A 20117-nucleotide genomic window follows, 5' to 3' on the forward strand; every position below is an offset into this window, starting at 1 on the left:
GTAACTACAGCAAGGGTTATTTTTCCCTATATGCATCACCTTGCACTTATCCACATTAAATTTCATCTGCCATTTGGAAGCCCAATCTTCCAGTCTCGCAAGGTCCTCCTGTAATGTATCACAGTCTGCTTGAGATTTAACTACTCTGCATAATTTAGTGTCATCCGCAAATTTGATCACCTCACTTGTCGTACCCCTTTCTAGGTCATTTATAAATATATTAAAAAGCACCAGTCCAAGTACAGATCCTTGAGGCACTCCACTGTTTACTTTTTTCCACTGAGAAAATTGACCATTTACTCCTACTCTCTGTTTCCTGCCTTTTAACCAGTTTGTAATCCACGAAAGGACATCGCCTCCTATCCCATGACTTTTTAGTTTTCTTAGAAGCCTCTCATGAGGGACTTTGTCAAATGCCTTCTGAAAATCCAATTACACCACATCTACCGGTTCACCTTTGTCCATGTTTATTCACCCCTTCAAAAAAAATGTAGGAGATTTGTGAGGCGAGACTTCCCTTGGGTAAATCCATGCTGGCTGTGTCCCATCAAACTATGTCTATCTAAGTGTTCTGTGATTTTATTCTTTATAACAGTTTCCACGATTTTTCCTGGCAGTGAGTTCAGGCTCACCGGTCTATAGTTTCCCGGATCGCCCCTGTAGCCCTTTTTAAATATCGGGGTTACACTGGTCATCTTCCAATCTTCGGGTACATCAGATTTATTTATTTATTTATTTATTTATTTATTTATTTAAAGAATCTTCTATACCGATATTAGCAGAGACATCATATCGGTTTACAGCGCAACTATAGGGTGGAAATTACAATAAACAGGGAAGGAGGGAGGGATACAAAGAACCAAGGAAAGCGAAGAAGGAGCAAGAACAATCGCAGTGGGCAACTTAAATACAGGAAAAACACGAGAAGGTGCAATTAGAAAAAACTATGTACAGGATAGGATAATATAACTGGTGAAACAGGAGGGAGCGAATAGGCAGAGGGACTGTTAAGGGTTTTTGGGGGAAGGCTTGTTTGAAAAAGCCAAGTCTTTAATAGGGATCTGAATTTCGCAGTGCACGACTCTGGCCTAAGGTTGGTCGGCAGTGAGTTCCAACGCGTGGGGCCAGCAATGGAGAGGGCCCGATCTCTCCTGGAGGCGAGGTGAGTTTTCTTTAGGGAGTGGGCCGCTTAGAGCATGTGAGGCGGAAGGGGTCGTCGAGCCAGTTAGAGTTGTGTGTGCAAATGGCTTTGTGGATAGTGGTGAGGGTTTTATAAAAGGATACGGGATGGGACAGGGAGCCGGTGGAGGTCTTTCAGGATGGGGGTGATGGGATCGTATTTACGTGCATTGGAGATCGTTCTGGCTACTGCATTCTGCAGCATTTTGGAGGGGTTTTATGGAGGAGTGGGGTAGGCCAAGGAGGAGGGAGTTACAATAATCCATTTTGGATGAGAGAGTGTGGCCTGAATGGCAGTACGGAAGTCATTAGCATGGAGTAATGGTTTCAGTTTTCTCATGACATGGAATTTGTAGAATCCCTCCTTGAGGATTGTATTGATGTGGTTTTTTTTAGGTTCAGTTGCTGGTAGATCTGAACCCCGAGGTTTCTGGCACAAGGCTGTGAGTGGAGTGATTTGTAGGCAGGATCGTTTGCAAGAGCGGGTTTAATAGGTAGATGTTGAGATATGAGGAGCAGTTCAGTTTTGGAAGTGTTTAGAGCCAGGTGGAGGTTGGTGAGTAAGGTATTGATGGCTGCAAGGCAATTTCCCCAGAATTAGTTTAAAAAAAACCCAAAAAAAACCCAGCAAAAACAAAACAATTGGAGTACAAGTCCCCCCAAGGGGTGGCAGCCTGTCCCCCTTGGTGGTAGGCACGGCTGGGCTTGAGACCCCGAGAGCCTGTTTGCCCAACCCGGTGAGTAGGGGGGGAGGGGGGATTTACCTGTGGGCCGGTGCTTCCCCCTATCAGCCCATTCCTCTGGTGGGATCTCCTGTGGCTCAGCCTGGTCCCAGGGACCTTTTCATTCCCCTGGTTGATTAGGAGCAACAAAGAATAATAAATAAAAAATATATATATCAGGTTTCCCGGGTCTCCGGAGGGGATCATTTTTGGGCCGAGTTATTTACCTCATCGCGGCTCATTCCAGAACGCCGCTGGGATCGCCGTCCAGTGCGGCTCTCCCGTGATGGCCTCTGCTCCCGATGCCAAGGAATCGTCCAGGCCGATACATTTTCAGGGCAGCATTAAAAGAACTCGGGGGCAGAAGCCGGTGAGCAGCTTGAAACACCCGCTCTTCGAGCCTCGTAGCCCAGCCTAGCGCAGGCTTTCCTGGGTTGCCTTACAAAGGCTCGGGTTAAGCCTCCCTGATGTTCTCTGCCATCAGAGCAAAGCTGGCAGTCTTGAAGCCCAGGACTCCCACCTGTGTGTGTGACCCCCCCCCCCCCCCTCTCTTACATTAAACCACACTCTCCGCCGATCACTGGAGTGCAAGGGACTGCCTACACGGGCTTTAGAGACATTTTCCCTGCCTGTCTTCTGGGTTCGGTTGCCTTGTGTCGCCGGAGCGCCCCCTCGAAGAGCGACCAGGGTCTCAGATGCCACAGTCATCATTTGTCAGATTATTATCTCCCACCAGTGTCACTCCTCCCGCTCCTCCTGCATGCTGGTGCAGATGGAAGCACCATCTCCTCGTTCCAAGAAAACCCACAGCACCGCCTGCCACGTCAGAACAGGCTCTTCTTACAGAAAGTAGCGCCTTCTCCTTTTTCCTCCTGCTCTCTTCTTTGCTGATCAGTACAGACCCGATCCCCTTGTCAGGGGACTTCACTGAAGCAAACTATGAGCATTTGTGCTCATTAGCTTCCAGGTATTTGTTGGCTGCCCGTGCTGTATTCATGCATCAGTGTGAGGCCTGAACGGAAGATCCGCTCTTTACCCGTCTGTGCTGTATTCATGCTTTAACGTGCATCAGTGGGACACCCTGCATGGGAAAAGGAGTGCCGCTGATGATGGTCAGCACAGCAACGCCCTTCGATTTACCCAGACTCACGCTGGTGGATGGGAAAAGCTTCAAGCACTGTCTCCTTAGCAAGGAATGAGGAGAGGGTGGGGCCCCTGTCGGGGCCCATCCTCTCATTTATTCTGGGGGCCAGACTGCTGCATTAATGGGCTGATGTTTCCCTGTCCGCATCTGGAAGGCGCAATCCCTCCCCTAACGCTGATCTGCAAAACATCGCCCCTTCAGCACGGGGCGAGGGCGGCCTAAGGGCAGTAACCAGGAAAGTGGCTTCCGATTCCGCCGAAGTGCCCACCCTGGGAGAAGAAATGAGGGAAGCTTGCTGGGCAGACTGGATGGGCCATTTGGTCTTCTTCTTCCGTCATTTCTATGTTTCTATGTTTCCTAGCCCGAGAGCCGCCACCACCACCACCACGTGCACCACAGCACGAAAGCCGAAGGGATCAGACACGAAGACGGATCAAGAGCACATGCCGAGGCAAGGACGTGGCATCACGGCCAGACACAAAACACACACACACACACACTCACACACACACAGCCGTAGGTAGCGAGCTGCTTCCTTCTTCCCCTTCCTCCTCTCCCTCCGATCTGCCTTTACGTTTTCTCCCCCACCCCCGACTCCTCCTTGTCATCTATAGCCCTCTTCATGTCCCACCGCCTGTCTTTCTCTCTTCACCCCCCCTCCCCAGTCGTGTCCCCACTTGTCGGGCCTTTCGTCACCCTGCCTCTCTCCAGCGAAAGCTTGCCTGCCGCTGGTCTTTCCGGTTTTCCCGGCCTGCGAGCAATGATATAACCCTTGCGGGTTCCACCCCGCTGCTCCCAGCCCTCCACCCCTCCCACTGGGAAAGTGGGTCACCCGGTGAGCCCTTGCTGCGCAGGAGAGGGAGGTGGTGGACTCCCAAGGCCGAAGGCTGGAAAGAGAACGTCCGGCCCACCTGTGCCCGCATTCGGTGGGCCAGACTCATCCTTCTGACAATTTCCTGGCCCCCCCCCCCCCTCCTGAGAGAAAGCAGTAGATAAGGGGAGGACGCCCCGACTTGCCAGCTGCTCGGGCATCTCTCCGGGAGGAGAGTCTCATGCTATGACATAATGCACTTCCTGCTCCCCCCAGCCCCAGGGGTCATAACCTTCCATTCACTCACCAAACAACCAATGTCCATTTACTGCTATTAATCAGGTTGACTTAGGGAATAGCCACTGCTATTAATTGTATCAGTATCAGGGGACCTTCTTAGTGTTTTGGGTAATTGCCAGGTTCTTGTGGCCAGGTTTGGCCTCTGTTGGAAACAGGATGCTGGGCTTGATGGACCCTTGGTCTGACCCAGTATGGCAACTTCTTATGTGAACTCAGACCCTGCACTTCCTGCTTCCCCAGACCTGAGGGCCACAATGCCCCCGCCCCAGTGTGAGCTCAGGCCCCCTGCACCTCCTGCTCCCCCAGCCGCAGGAGCCACAAGCCCCTCCCCCCACCAATGTGAGCTCAGGCCCTGCAGGTCCAGCTCAGGGGAGGTGGGGAAGCAGGAGCTTTCCACATCCGCAGGGTGAGCAAAGAGCCAGGGTTGTTTTTTGTTTTTTTACAGCAGATCTCAGCACTCAGACTATTCCCATGCACTGTGGATAAATGTTGAGAGGGGAAAAGGTCCTGCTGGTACAGAGAGGGAGGTGCCTGTACAGAAAGGCAAGGATTTTTTTTCACTAATGGTGGAACTCCTCCTGTAAAAGTCAGCTTATGTGGCACAGCTGTAACTCAGAGGCCAGGGGAAAGCAGAGCTCAGCTGGGGTCTGTGGCTTGGCGCCAGGAAGTGAATGTGCAGGGACTGGGCGGGGTCCCAACAGCTCTGCTTCTCTTCAACTAAAGAGGACCTGAGCTAAAGCAACCCAGCAGAGCTCTCATGCTGTAGTGAGGGAAGCCAGAGACATCAACCCCACCTCACTTCCTTAACACGAGACCCAGCACCTCCAAAGCAAGATCAACTCCCCCAAAACGAGATCCACTCTCCTCTCACTCCTATCTCCCCCCAAAACGAGATCCACTCTCCTCTCACTCCTGATATCTCCCCCCAAAACGAGATCCACTCTCCTCTCACTCCTATCTCCCCCCAAAACGAGATCCACTCTCCTCTCACTCCTGATATCTCCCCCCAAAACGAGATCCACTCTCCTCTCACTCCTGATATCTCCCCCCAAAACGAGATCCACTCTCCTCTCACTCCTGATATCTCCCCCCAAAACGAGATCCACTGTCCTCTCACTCCTGATATCTCCTCCCAAAACGAGATCCACTCTCCTCTCACTCCTGATATCTCCCCCCAAAACGAGATCCACTCTCCTCTCACTCCTGATATCTCCCCCCAAAACGAGATCCACTCTCCTCTCACTCCTGATATCTCCCCCCAAAACGAGATCCACTGTCCTCTCACTCCTGATCTCCCCCCAAAACGAAATCCTCTCACTCCTATCTCCCCCCCAAAACAAGATCCACTGTCTTCTCACTCCTGATATCTCCCCCCAAAACGAAATCCACTCACTCCTATCTCCCCCCAAAACAAGATCCACTGTCTTCTCACTCCTGATATCTCCCCCCAAAATGAGATCCACTCTCCTCTCACTCCTATCTCCCCCCAAAACGAAATCCTCTCACTCCTATCTCCCCCCAAAACGAGATCCACTGTCTTCTCAATCCTGATATCTCCCCCCAAAACGAGATCCACTCTCCTCTCTCCCAGACAAAAGCCACTCCACCTGACAGCACCCCCCAAACTAAGACCCACGTCACCTTTCTGTCTGCACCCCCTCAATAAGACCCCTTCACTCCTGACAGCTGCCCGGGCAGCACCTTCCAAACGTAATGCACTCCCCCTCACTGATCATTGAGAACCCTCCCAAAGGGCCATCCGCCCCCTCAGTCCTAACAGTCCCCACTCGTGTCCTCAAAGCGAGACCCCCCTCGGCAGAGACATCCACTCCTCAACCCGGGACGCTCTCACCTGAAGCGGGGCGAGTCCTTCAGACACTCCTCGAAATCCACCGTCATCCCGAGCCAGATCCGAGCCGAAGCGGGACAGCCTGAGGTTAATCCGGGGCAGATCCGGGCTAGCGTGCCCGGCGGGGACGAAAGCTAGGAGAGCGAGCAGCCTCGCAGCAGCGTGCAACCTCCGAGCCCGAGAGAGCCGGCAGCGGAGGTGGAGGGACCCGCCCCGTGGAGGGAGGAGGGAGAAGAAGACCTGCCCAGGTGGAGAATGACAGGCGGGCTCAGCGAAGAGCAGTACAGCACCTCCCGGGGGGAGGGAGGGCTCCTGTTCTGGAAATCACTGAGCTGTAATCCCCGGCTCTCACCGTCCCACGGGTGACTGAGACCTAATCCCCGGCTCTCTCATCGATCTAATCCCTGGCTCTCACCGACCCCCGGGTTACTGAGATCTAATCCCCGGCTCTCATCGACCTCCAGCCCCTCAGATCTAATCCCCAGCTTTCTCCCCGACCCCCGGGTGATTGAGATCTAATCCTTGGCTAACTCGACCCCCGAGAACCTCAGATTTAATCCCCGGCTCTCTCACTGACCTCCAGAGCCTCAGATCTAATCTCAGGGTCTCACCAATTTCCAGTGCCTCGGCTCTAATCCCCAGCTCTGTCATCAACCCCCAGATGCCTCAGTTTTAATCCCAGGCTCTGTTACTGACCCCTGAGTGACTGAGATCTAATCCCCGGCTCTCCTCGACCTCCAGTGCCTCAGCTCTAATCCCCAGCTCTGTCATCAACCCCCAGATGCCTCAGTTTTAATCCCAGGCTCTGTTACTGACCCCTGAGTGACTGAGATCTAATCCCCGGCTCTCCTCGACCTCCAGTGCCTCAGCTCTAATCCCCAGCTCTCTCACTGACCTTCAGTGCCTCAATTCTAATCTCTGGCTCTCTCACCGACCCCCGGGTGACTGAGATCTAATCCCCAGCTCTCACTGACCTCCAGTGCTTTAGCTCTAATCCCCGGCTCTGTCACTAACCTCGAGGTATATCCCAGTGCCTCAACTCTAATCCCCGTCCCTGCACCAACCCCCGGGTGACTCAGATCTAATCTCGGGCTCTCTCACCGACCTCCAGTACCTCAGCTCTAATCCCCGGCTCTCTCACTAACTTTGAGGTATCTCCCAATGCCTCAGCTCCAATCTCCAGTTTTGTCACTGCCCCTGCGCCCCTCCCCTGGTTGCCTCAACTATAATCCCTAGCTCTATCATCGATCTTGGGTGCTTTGGTTCTAATCCCCAGCTCTATCACTGATTAGAGTTGACCCCAGCTCAACTCTAATCCCCAGCTCTGTCTCTGATCTTGAATTCTTTAGTTCTAATCCCCAGCTCTGTCACTGATCTTGAATTCTTTAGTTCTAATCCCCAGCTCTGTCTCTGATCTTGAATTCTTTAGTTCTAATCCCCAGCTCTGTCACTGATCTTGAATTCTTTAGTTCTAATCCCCAGCTCTGTCTCTGATCTTGAATTCTTTAGTTCTAATCCCCAGCTCTGTCACTGATCTTGGGTGCTTCAGTTCTAATCCCCAGCTCTGTCTCTGATCTTGAATTCTTTAGTTCTAATCCCCAGCTCTGTCACTGATCTTGGGTGCTTCAGTTCTAATCCCCAGCTCTGACACTGATCTCAGGTTCTTCAGCTCTAATAAGAACATAAGAAATTGCCATGGTGGATCAGACCAAGGGTCCATCAAGCCCAGCATCCTGTTTCCAACAGAGGCCAAACCAGACACCGATTTTGGGTGCTTTGGCTCTAATCCCCATTCTGTCTTTGACCTTGGGATGAGCATCTTCCAGTGCCTCAGTACTCATTCCTGGATCTGTATTGACCTCAAGGCAAGACACTTTATCTCCCTGCATCTCATCCTTATTCCCCAGCTCTGTGTGTAACCTCAGCCGAATCACTTTATCTCCCTATGCCTCAATAATAATCCCAGCTCTGTCATTGACTCTCTGCATGTGACCTTTATCTCCTTGTACCTCGGTTCTAATCCCTGGCTCTGTTACTATGTGTCAAGGGAGTCTCTTTTCCTCTCTGCACCTCAGTTCTAATCCCCGACTCTGTTACTATGTGTCAAGGGAGTCTCTTTTCCTCTCTGCACCTCAGTTCTAATCCCCGACTCTGTCCCTGCTCTCTGTATATTACCTTTATCTCTTTCTAATCCCTGGCTCTGACTCCATATATGACTTTGTAGGAGTCACACTACATCCCTGTGCCTCAGTTTTAATTTCCAACTCTGTCACTGACTCTGTGTGTGACCTTGGGGGAGTCACTTTATCCTTAGTGCCTTAGTTTTAATCCCCAGCTGTCATTTACTCTCCATGTGTGATCATGGGAGTCCATTTATTTCCCTTTGCCTGAGTTCTAATCCCTGACTTCATCATTGTGTGTGACCTCAGGTGAGTCTCTTTATCTCCCTGTTCCTCAGCTCTAATCCTTGGCTCCATCATTGCATGTGACTTTGGGTGAGTCTCTTTGCCTCCCTGTGCCTCAGATCTAATCCCCGGCTCTGTCACCGACTGTGTGTGGTATCTCCCCATGCTTCACTTCTCAAAGAACTGAGGCCCACTGGCAGATGTGGTGGAGGAAATCAGTTTGACTGATATTGGGTAGGCTTGGGACAGATGCGGGGGCAGTAGGAGGAAGAGGGTTGACAGATCAGGTAAAAGACAAGATGAGCGGCAGTGGGGAGATGTGTATGGGAATTTTATAAGAGGAAGAGCCTCAAGCGGCCAGACCAGATGGGCCAATCTGAGCTTTTTCTGTAATTATCTACTGTGTTACTATGTTAAATTCTAATCCCCAGCTCTGCCACGGACTCTCCCTGTGTGACCTCAGGGGAGTCTTTTTATCTCCCTTTGCCTTATTCCTAATCCCCAATTCTGTTACCGACTCTCCGTGTATGACCTTGGAGGAATCAATTTACAGTATCTGTCTGTGCCTCAGTTCTAATCCTTAACTCTATCACTGACTATACATGACCTTGGATGAGTCCCTTTTTCTCCCTCTGCCTCAGCCATAATCTTCGGTTTCTTCATTCTCTCTGTATGTGACTTTGGGGGAATCACTTTATCCCTCTGAGCCTCAGTTCCAAACATAGCTTTGTCACTCTGCGTGTGACCTTGGAATAGTCTTTTTATCTTCCTAGGTCTCAGTTCTATTCCCCAGCTTTGTCACTGTCAGTGTGTGACTTCGGGGTGAGTCACTTTATCTCCCTGCACCTCAATTCTAATCCCCGGCTCTGTCATTGACTCTTTGTATGTGACCTCAGGAGAGTGACCATCTCCCTATGCCCAGTTCTAATCCCCAGCTCTGTCACTTTCTGTACATGAGGAAAAGAGGATTTACATCCAGCCAACATCTAACAAGGCATTGATCTGAGCAGTATGAGTATACAAACATCAGGGTAACTTGCTCGATACCACGGTTATTACCCTCAAACATTAAGCCTTATACTTCACTTTGATGCAGCTCCAACACTGCTCTCTGCATCAATGGCGGGGGTGGAAGGAAATTAGAATAAAAAAGCTACCAATAAGGGCCCTGAACTCAGCGGTCGGAGTATCAGATAAGTATGAGAAAATAAGTGTGAAAGCTTGCTGGGCAGACTGGATGGGCCTTTTGGTCTTCTTCTGCCGTCATTTCTATGTTTTTATGATCTTGGGAGAGTGGGCAGTCTGCTTGTGCTTCAGTTCTAATCCCCAGCTCTGCTTCTTGACTGTGCTTGACCATGGTTTACCCTCAAGCATTTAAGCAGCCTGAGCCCTGCCAATATTCCCTATTCCTTGAAGATCATTTCATGGAGACTGGATGGCTTAATTTTTTCACCAGACCCTCCACCCCAGATCTAGCTGTGGGGTGCGTTAGGACCCTGGTTGGGTGAATTTATGACGTTAATGATTTTAAATGATATCCAGAGTGTGTTTGAGACAAGTGGGTGAAGCAGCCTTAACACTATGGATTGGGCTTGGAAGGGCTTCAGTCTAACTGAGGGCTCCCCCTGGTGTTGTCAAGGGCTCACTGCACATCCTGTCCTTACAGTCTGGCAGAGAGTGGGGGGTGCACATCCATTCCCCGCCATCACCCAGGGCTGTGAACAGGTCCGAGTTCTGTAACGGTGAGGGGACAAATAACATTTATGAGTTATGTCTGCATACAATTTGGTCTGAGAAACTGATTAATTTGCTCATCAATGTTACCCTGGAGGGCAGGATTGGTCTGTGGGAGCTTCTCCCAAAAAAAATACAAAACAAAAACCAAACCCCACATAGATCACACAAACACACAGAGAGACACCCGGGCCCCACATGGACAGGCAGGGGGCAAGCACAGAGTGACATGAGTATCGGAGCGGAAAGACGCAGCCGCTGAACAGAGACAGACAGACATCCACGCACAGACATGAAGACACACACAGACAAATGTGCACACATATATGTATTAGTACACAGACGTGTATGTGCAGAAAGCCCAGTCTCACAGAGAACAGACAGAGGGAGTCAAATGTGTCGCCGATAAGCGCAGAAACACACACACACATATATATATACTCACAAGTAAGGGCACAAAGGCACCACATGTATAGGTGTAGACACTGAGCCACATAAAAATGCACACACAAAATCACAAACCTCTAGGTATAAATATATATACACTCAGAGCTCCCTATAGGCATCATACACACACACATGGCACAGCTATGTGTATAATGAAAGACAAACATGGAGACACAGATTCTCCCGCAAAAGCCCACAGTCTTGCAGAGGCAGTGATCAGTCCTTTACTGTCTCTGCCTCCCTTGCTCTCCTCCTAACAGTGACAGCTGGAGACTCCTCGATAGCCGATAGCCCGGGTTAGCGGCCCCGGCAGGGGGCCCGGCCTCCCCTCTGCCTCCCGCCTCCTCTCTTCTCCTCCGGCCCCTCCTCGTCCTCCTCTTCTTCCCACTCCTGACTCCTGCGGGAGGATGAGAAGAAATCAGTCAGGCACCCCTGGGGGGTTTCATTTATTGGGGGGACTGAGAGGGGGTGCATCAGCTCGTCCCCAACCTTCCAAGTGACAGGCGAGACGGCCCCAGATAAAGCAGTTCAGCGGCCCACCTACAACTGCCCTTCTCTCGCCCGGCATAGGCCATCCTTGCCTCCTCACCCGAGCTGCTCTTCCTCTTCTGTCCCCGAACGGATTCTGAGTCTCTGTGCTGGCTGGCACAGCCCTGGGGTGTCCTCCTTCTCGGACTTTTTCTTTGCATTCATACCTTTGATCCGGAACCAATTGTACCAAGCCGGAATCTTGGTTTGGGAGGTGCAAGCCTTGAATGAGGTCGCAGCCTCTGCAAGAGGAAGGGAAGAGGGCATCGGTTGAGAGATATCCCAGGGATGCCCGATCTAGCATCGGGGCTTTTCTGTTTCCCCCCCCCCCCCCCCCCACACACACCCCCCGCTGCGTGTCATGAACTCACCCCCTGTGCCCAGCTCTCATCTAATTAGGCTGCAGTTACCCTCCACCACTTTCTACTTCAGTAGCCTGAATCCAGCTGTGCTGCTGCCCGACAGTGCTCTTGACCCCGATTTGCTTGTCCTACCGTGCCATGTGCCTAGCCCTCAGCCAGCTGTGCTGCAGCCTAACACTGTGCTGCAGTGACCCTGTGACTAGCTCTCACTCGGCTGTGCTGCTGCAGTACACCGTTCACAGACCTCACCTGGCTATGCTGCTGACCTCGTGCTGCAGGTCCCTGTCTCCAGATGTCACCCAGCTGTGCTGCAGCCTAACACTGTGCTACAGTGACCCTGTGACTAGCTCTCACTCGGCTGTGCTGCTGACCTCGTGCTGCAGGCCCCTGTCTCCAGATGTCACCCAGCTGTGCTGCAGCCTAACACTGTGCTACAGTGACCCTGTGACTAGCTCTCACTCGGCTGTGCTGCTGACCTCGTGCTGCAGGCCCCTGTCTCCAGATGTCACCCAGCTGTGCTGCAGCCTAACACTGTGCTGCAGTGACCCTGTGACTAGCTCTCACTCGGCTGTGCTGCTGACCTCGTGCTGCAGGCCCCTGTCTCCAGATGTCACCCAGCTGTGCTGCAGTGACCCTGTGACTAGCTCTCACTCGGCTGTGCTGCTGACCTCGTGCTGCAGGCCCCTGTCTCCAGATGTCACCCAGCTGTGCTGCAGCCTAACACTGTGCTACAGTGACCCTGTGACTAGCTCTCACTCGGCTGTGCTGCTGACCTCGTGCTGCAGGCCCCTGTCTCCAGATGTCACCCAGCTGTGCTGCAGCCTAACACTGTGCTGCAGTGACCCTGTGACTAGCTCTCACTCGGCTGTGCTGCTGACCTCGTGCTGCAGGCCCTGTCTCCAGATGTCACCCAGCTGTGCTGCAGTGACCCTGTGACTAGCTCTCACTCGGCTGTGCTGCTGACCTCGTGCTGCAGGCCCCTGTCTCCAGATGTCACCCAGCTGTGCTGCAGCCTAACACTGTGCTACAGTGACCCTGTGGCTAGCTCTCACTCGGCTGTGCTGCTGCAGTACGCCATTCACAGACCTCACCCGGCTATGCTGCTGACCTCGTGCTGCAGGTCCCTGTCTCCAGATGTCACCCAGCTGTGCTGCCACCTGATACTGTGCTGCAGTGACCCTGTGCCAGGTCTCACATAGTGGAGTGGAGACGAAGCCTAGCGCTTAGAGCTGAGAACCAGGGAAGCCGGGTTTGCATCCTGCTTGTTCCACAGATACTCTGTGAGAACTTGGGCAATTCGCGTCCCCCTCTATTTCCTCAGATATAACTAAGATTGTGAGTTCTCCTGGGTAGGGAAATAATTACAGTACCTGAACAGTAACTTGCTTTGAGCTTGGATAAGAAACCAGTAAGTAATTAAATCCAAAAACCTCACCCAGCTGTGCTGCTGCCTGACGCTGTCCCCTGTGCCCATCCCTCACCCAGCTGTGCTGCTGCCTGATGCTGTCCCCTGTGTAGTCCCCTGTGCCCATCCCTCACCCAGCTGTGCTGCTGCCTGACGCTGTCCCCTGTGTAGTCCCCTGTGCCCATCCCTCACCCAGCTGTGCTGCTACCTGATGCTATCCCCTGTGTAGTCCCCTGTGCCCATCCTCACCCAGCTGTGCTGCTGCCTGACGCTGTCCCCTGTGTAGTCCCCTGTGCCCATCCTCACCCAGCTGTGCTGCTGCCTGACGCGGTCCCCTGTGCCCATTCCTCACCCAGCTGTGCTGCTGCCTGACGCTGTCCCCTGTGTAGTCCCCTGTGCCCATCCCTCACCCAGCTGTGCTGCTGCCTGACGCTGTCCCCTGTGCCCATCCCTCACCCAGCTGTGCTGCTGCCTGACGCTGTCCCCTGTGTAGTCCCCTGTGCCCATCCTCACCCAGCTGTGCTGCTGCCTGACGCTGTCCCCTGTGCCCATCCCTCACCCAGCTGTGCTGCTGCCTGACGCTGTCCCGTGCCCGTTCCTCGTGCCCGTCCCTCACCCAACTGTGCTGCCTGATGCTGTCCCCTGTGTAGTCCCCTGTGCCCATCCCTCACCCAGCTGTGCTGCTGCCTGACGCTGTCCCGTGCCCATCCCTCACCCAGCTGTGCTGCTGCCTGTCGCTGTCCCCTGTGTAGTCCCCTGTGCCCGTCCCTCACCCAGCTGTGCTGCTGCCTGACGCTATCCCCTGTGTAGTCCCCTGTGCCCGTCCCTCACCCAGCTGTGCTGCTGCCTGACGCTGTCCCCTGTGCCCATCCCTCACCCAGCTGTGCTGCTGCCTGACGCTGTCCCCTGTGTAGTTCCCTGTGCCCATCCCTCACCCAGCTGTGCTGCTGCCTGACGGTCCCGTGTCCGTCCCTCATCCAGCTGTGCTGCTGCCTGACGCTGTCCCGTGCCCATCCCTCACCCAGCTGTGCTGCTGCCTGACGCTGTCCCCTGTGTAGTCCCCTATGCACATCCCTCACCCAGCTGTGCTGCTGCCTGACGCTGTCCCGTGCCCATCCCTCACCCAGCTGTGCTGCCTGACGCTGTCCCCTGTGTAGTCCCCTGTGCCCAACCCTCACCCAGCTGTGCTGCTGCCTGACGCTGTCCCCTGTGCCCATCCCTCACCCAGCTGTGCTGCCTGACGCTGTCCCCTGTGTAGTCCCCTGTGCCCAACCCTCACCCAGCTGTGCTGCTGCCTGACGCTGTCCCCTGTGCCCATCCCTCACCCAGCTGTGCTGCTACCTGATGCTATCCCCTGTGTAGTCCCCTGTGCCCATCCCTCACCCAGCTGTGCTGCCTGACGCTGTCCCCTGTGTAGTCCCCTGTGCCCATCCCTCACCCAGCTGTGCTGCTGCCTGACGCTGTCCCCTGTGCCCACCCCTCACCCAGCTGTGCTGCTACCTGATGCTATCCCCTGTGTAGTCCCCTGTGCCCATCCCTCACCCAGCTGTGCTGCCTGACGCTGTCCCCTGTGTAGTCCCCTGTGCCCATCCCTCACCCAGCTGTGCTGCTACCTGACGCTATCCCGTGTAGTCCCCTGTGCCCGTCCCTCATCCAGCTGTGCTGCTGCCTGACGCTGTCCCCTGTGCCCATCCCTCACCCAGCTGTGCTGCCTGACGCTGTCCCCTGTGTAGTCCCCTGTGCCCATCCCTCACCCAGCTGTGCTGCTGCCTGACGCTGTCCCCTGTGTAGTCCCCTGTGCCCATCCCTCACCCAGCTGTGCTGCTGCCTGACGCTGTCCCCTGTGTAGTCCCCTGTGCCCATCCCTCACCCAGCTGTGCTGCTGCCTGACGCTGTCCCCTGTGCCCATCCCTCACCCAGCTGTGCTGCCTGACGCTGTCCCCTGTGTAGTCCCCTGTGCCCAATCCCTCACCCAGCTGTGCTGCTGCCTGACGCTGTCCCCTGTGTAGTCCCCTGTGCCCATCCCTCACCCAGCTGTGCTGCTGCCTGACGCTGTCCCCTGTGCCCATCCCTCACCCAGCTGTGCTGCTGCCTGACGCTGTCCCCTGTGTAGTCCCCTGTGCCCATCCCTCACCCAGCTGTGCTGCTACCTGACGCTGTCCCCTGTGTAGTCCCCTGTGCCCATCCCTCACCCAGCTGTGCTGCTACCTGACGCTGTCCCCTGTGTAGTCCCCTGTGCCCATCCCTCACCCAGCTGTGCTGCCTGACGCTGTCCCCTGTGTAGTCCCCTGTGCCCATCCCTCACCCAGCTGTGCTGCTACCTGACGCTATCCCGTGTAGTCCCCTGTGCCCGTCCCTCATCCAGCTGTGCTGCTGCCTGACGCTGTCCCCTGTGCCCATCCCTCACCCAGCTGTGCTGCCTGACGCTGTCCCCTGTGTAGTCCCCTGTGCCCATCCCTCACCCAGCTGTGCTGCTGCCTGACGCTGTCCCCTGTGTAGTCCCCTGTGCCCATCCCTCACCCAGCTGTGCTGCTGCCTGACGCGGTCCCCTGTGCCCATCCCTCACCCAGCTGTGCTGCTGCCTGACGCTGTCCCCTGTGTAGTCCCCTGTGCCCATCCCTCACCCAGCTGTGCTGCTGCCTGATGCTGTCCCCTGTGTAGTCCCCTGTGCCCATCCCTCACCCAGCTGTGCTGCTGCCTGACGCTGTCCCCTGTGCCCATCCCTCACCCAGCTGTGCTGCTGCCTGACGCTGTCCCCTGTGTAGTCCCCTGTGCCCATCCCTCACCCAGCTGTGCTGCTACCTGACGCTGTCCCCTATGTAGTCCCCTGTGCCCACCCCTCACCCAGCTGTGCTGCTGCCTGACGCTGTCCCCTGTGTAGTCCCCTGTGCCCATCCCTCACCCAGCTGTGCTGCTGCCTGACGCTGTCCCCTGTGCCCGTCCCTCACCCAGCTGTGCTGCTGCCTGACGCTGTCCCCTGTGCCCGTCCCTCACCCAGCTGTGCTGCTGCCTGACGCTGTCCCCTGTGCCCATCCCTCACCCAGCTGTGCTGCTGCCTGACGTTGTCCCCTGTGTAGTCCCCTGTGCCCATCCCTCACCCAGCTGTGCTGCTGCCTGACGCTGTCCCCTGTGCCCATCCCTCACCCAGCTGTGCTGCTGCCTGACGCTGTCCCCTGTGTAGTCCTCTGTGCCCATCCCTCACCCAGCTGTGCTGCTACCTGACGCTGTCCCCTGTGCCCATCCCTCACCCAGCTGTGCTGCCTGACGCTGTCCCCTGTGTAGTCCCCTGTGCCCATCCCTCACCCAGCTGTGCTGCTGCCTGACGCTGTCCCCTGTGTAGTCCCCTGTGCCCATCCCTCACCCAGCTGTGCTGCTACCTGACGCTGTCCCCTGTGCCCGTCCCTCACCCAGCTGTGCTGCTGCCTGACGCTGTCCCCTGTGCCCGTCCCTCACCCAGCTGTGCTGCTGCCTGACGCTGTCCCCTGTGCCCATCCCTCACCCAGCTGTGCTGCTGCCCCCTAGGCCCAGTCCTTACTCAGATAGGTTGGTTCCAGACACTTGGGTGTAAGCTGTGCCCTGTCTTTGCTCGTCTCTGGTGCCTCCTGTCTCTTCTCTTGCTCCATCAGTTTCTGGATGCAATGCAGATGAATCTCGTCCTTGAAAGCGTCGCTCATCCTACTGCTCTCACCTCTCGAGTCTGCGGGGAGAGGAAATTTACTCTGGTGTTTTCAGAAATGGCTATGAACCAAAAGTGCCGTCCCTCTGTTACATCCATAGCTCTGTATCCCACCAATACAAGAGGTAAACGTTCTGTCAAACATTCATAAAGAAAATATATAGATCCACTTTATTATTTAAAACAATACAAAACTTTGAGAAATACTTTTCAATATAAGACCAAAATGTAAACATGACATCATACCATTTATATTTATATTTTTTGTATATATATATAAACACTGGTGCCTAGAACATTGTCCAACATGAAAGGTGGTATATCAAGTCTAAGTGCACTTAAAATAAAATAAAAAAAGACTAAGTGTACTTACACGGTGGTGTTTCGAAGGTGAACATCAAGTAAACTGCATAGGGGCTACCTACATGCAGACAGGGTATCAGGAGAATCTGCACCTACGTGGCTCATCACCATATTATAATGCTCATTTGGCCATGGTTTTTTTTATTTTTTAGCAGATCACATTTTAGTTTTTTTTCATGTGAGTATGAATGTGAATGATTGTGTATGGATGAGTGATTCGCGTTTGGGTATTTTAATATAAGGGGTTTGTTGGACAATGTTCTAGACAAGAGGTCAAGGGTATAATCACAGCTCTGACCATGCCCTCATTTCCTCGATTATATCACAGCTCCCAAACATGCCCATATGACTTGTGTTATGTTACAGCACAGAGATAAAAGCTTGTTACAACTCTTATCACGGTGACCACCACTGCATGCTATATCACATATATCTGTTATATCACAGCACCGAGCCTGTGTGATGTGTATAAATCGTACATTTAGTTGTTTAATTAGGAGGTTTTTCATCGGTACAAAACTGGTGTTTCTGCAGCAAAGTTACTATTGCAGAGTACCTCTTCCAGTTGAAACAAATACCTACATATACATAACAAAATATACTCCATAGCCCCCCCCACCCCCACATACAAGTATTCACACAAACCCAGCCCCTGCACTCTCTCTCCCCCCACTCCTGCCCCTTCCAAACTTCCCACCCTGGCTCATTCTGCCCTTTTACCATCAGTGCCAATGCTCGCTGGGTTGGGATCGGCTGTGCAGTGGAGCTGGCAGGAGAGCAGGGACTCATCAGCTGCTAAAAACTTGCAGAGCTGAGAAGCTGTCCGCACAGAAAAGACACAACAACAAAACAGCCACAGCCAGGGCAGGGGCAGTGCTATCCAATAAATACCTGTGATGGGGGACAGCATGCTTGTTATTTATCACAGCTCCCATTAGTGGGGTCTCACCCCCTTGGGATCACCTTTAGATGTCCTTAGCTTAGGATGTAGGTTACTAGAGGGCAGGGCCAGTGCTATCCAATAAATACCTGTGATGGGGGACAGCATGCTTGTTATTTATCACAGCTCCCATTAGTGGGGTCTCACCCCCCTAGGGATCACCTTTAGATGGCCCTAGCTTAGGATGTAGGTTACTAGAGGGCAGGGCCAGTGCTATCCAATAAATACCTGTGATGGGGGACAGCATGCTTGTTATGTATCACAGCTCCCATTAGTGGGGTCTCACCCCCTTGGGATCACCTTTAGATGGCCCCAGCTTAGGATGTAGGTTACTAGAGGGCAGGGGCAGTGCTATCCAATAAATACCTGTGATGGGGGACAGCATGCTTGTTATTTATCACAGCTCCCATTAGTGGTGTCTCACCCCCTTGGGATCACCTTTAGATGGCCCCAGCTTAGGATGTAGGTTACTAGAGGACAGGGGCAGTGCTATCCAATAAATACCTGTGATGGGGGACAGCATGCTTGTTATTTATCACAGCTCCCATTAGTGGGGTCTCACCCCCTTGGGATCACCTTTAGATGGCCCTAGCTTAGGATGTAGGTTACTAGAGGGCAGGGGCAGTGCTATCCAATAAATACCTGTGATGGGGGACAGCATGCTTGTTATTTATCACAGCTCCCATTAGTGGGGTCTCACCCCCTTGGGATCACCTTTAGATGGCCCCAGCTTAGGATGTAGGTTACTAGAGGGCAGGGGCAGTGCTATCCAATAAATACCTGTGATGGGGGGACAGCATGCTTGTTATTTATCACAGCTCCCATTAGTGGGGTCTCACCCCCTTGGGATCACCTTTAGATGGCCCCAGCTTAGGATGTAGGTTACTAGAGGACAGGGGCAGTGCTATCCAATAAATACCTGTGATGGGGGACAGCATGCTTGTTATTTATCACAGCTCCCATTAGTGGGGTCTCACCCCCTTGGGATCACCTTTAGATGTCCTTAGCTTAGGATGTAGGTTACTAGAGGGCAGGGGCAGTGCTATCCAATAAATACCTGTGATGGGGGACAGCATGCTTGTTATTTATCACAGCTCCCATTAGTGGGGTCTCACCCCCTAGGGATCACCTTTAGATGGCCCTAGCTTAGGATGTAGGTTACTAGAGGGCAGGGGCAGTGCTATCCAATAAATACCTGTGATGGGGGACAGCATGCTTGTTATTTATCACAGCTCCCATTAGTGGGGTCTCACCCCCTTGGGATCACCTTTAGATGGCCCTAGCTTAGGATGTAGATTACTAGAGGGCAGGGGCAGTGCTATCCAATAAATACCTGTGATGGGGGACAGCATGCTTGTTATGTATCACAGCTCCCATTAGTGGTGTCTCACCCCCTTGGGATCACCTTTAGATGGCCCTAGCTTAGGATGTAGGTTACTAGAGGGCAGGGGCAGTGCTATCCAATAAATACCTGTGATGGGGGACAGCATGCTTGTTATGTATCACAGCTCCCATTAGTGGGGTCTCACCCCCTTGGGATCACCTTTAGATGCCCCTAGCTTAGGATGTAGGTTACTAGAGGGCAGGGGCAGTGCTATCCAATAAATACCTGTGATGGGGGACAGCATGCTTGTTATTTATCACAGCTCCCATTAGTGGGGTCTCACCCCCTTGGGATCACCTTTAGATGGCCCTAGCTTAGGATGTAGGTTACTAGAGGGCAGGGCCAGTGCTATCCAATAAATACCTGTGATGGGGGACAGCATGCTTGTTATTTATCACAGCTCCCATTAGTGGGGTCTCACCCCCTAGGGATCACCTTTAGATGGCCCTAGCTTAGGATGTAGGTTACTAGAGGGCAGGGCCAGTGCTATCCAATAAATACCTGTGATGGGGGACAGCATGCTTGTTATGTATCACAGCTCCCATTAGTGGGGTCTCACCCCCTTGGGATCATCTTTAGATGTCTAGCTTAGGATGTAGGTTACTAGAGGGCAGGGGCAGTGCTATCCAATAAATACCTGTGATGGGGGACAGCATGCTTGTTATGTATCACAGCTCCCATTAGTGGGGTCTCACCCCCTTGGGATCACCTTTAGATGTCCTTAGCTTAGGATGTAGGTTACTAGAGGGCAGGGGCAGTGCTATCCAATAAATACCTGTGATGGGGGACAGCATGCTTGTTATTTATCACAGCTCCCATTAGTGGTGTCTCACCCCCTAGGGATCACCTTTAGATGGCCCTAGCTTAG

At 53.4% G+C, this 20117-nt stretch overlaps 2 protein-coding genes across 4 annotated transcripts in view; both read right to left on the reverse strand.

Annotated features, from left to right (window-relative positions):
• ACAP1 (ArfGAP with coiled-coil, ankyrin repeat and PH domains 1) overlaps window positions 1–6213 on the reverse strand; it is a 33501-nt gene extending 27288 nt beyond the window's left edge. Inside the window, exon 1 of the mRNA XM_029580742.1 lies at window positions 6009–6213. Coding sequence (XP_029436602.1) covers window positions 6009–6055 — 47 coding nt within the window. The 5' untranslated portion in view covers window positions 6056–6213. The remainder of the gene's footprint in view (window positions 1–6008) is intronic.
• A 3833-nt stretch (window positions 6214–10046) lies between these two features.
• LOC115078870 (protein phosphatase inhibitor 2-like) overlaps window positions 10047–20117 on the reverse strand; it is a 28156-nt gene continuing 18085 nt past the window's right edge. The window contains exons 7-9 of one of the 3 annotated variants that reach the window (XM_029581932.1): window positions 16422–16583; window positions 11287–11361; window positions 10047–10988 (exon numbers count right to left, since the gene is read on the reverse strand). In XM_029581932.1, coding sequence (XP_029437792.1) covers window positions 10816–10988; window positions 11287–11361; window positions 16422–16583 — 410 coding nt within the window. In that variant the 3' untranslated portion in view covers window positions 10047–10815. Of the gene's footprint in view, window positions 10989–11180; window positions 11362–16421; window positions 16584–20117 lie in introns of all 3 variants that reach the window. The other 2 variants (XM_029581930.1, XM_029581931.1) reach the window with 2 other exon arrangements.

The sequence above is a fragment of the Rhinatrema bivittatum genome, chromosome 16 (assembly GCF_901001135.1).
Source record: "Rhinatrema bivittatum chromosome 16, aRhiBiv1.1, whole genome shotgun sequence".
NCBI lineage: Eukaryota > Metazoa > Chordata > Amphibia > Gymnophiona > Rhinatrematidae > Rhinatrema > Rhinatrema bivittatum.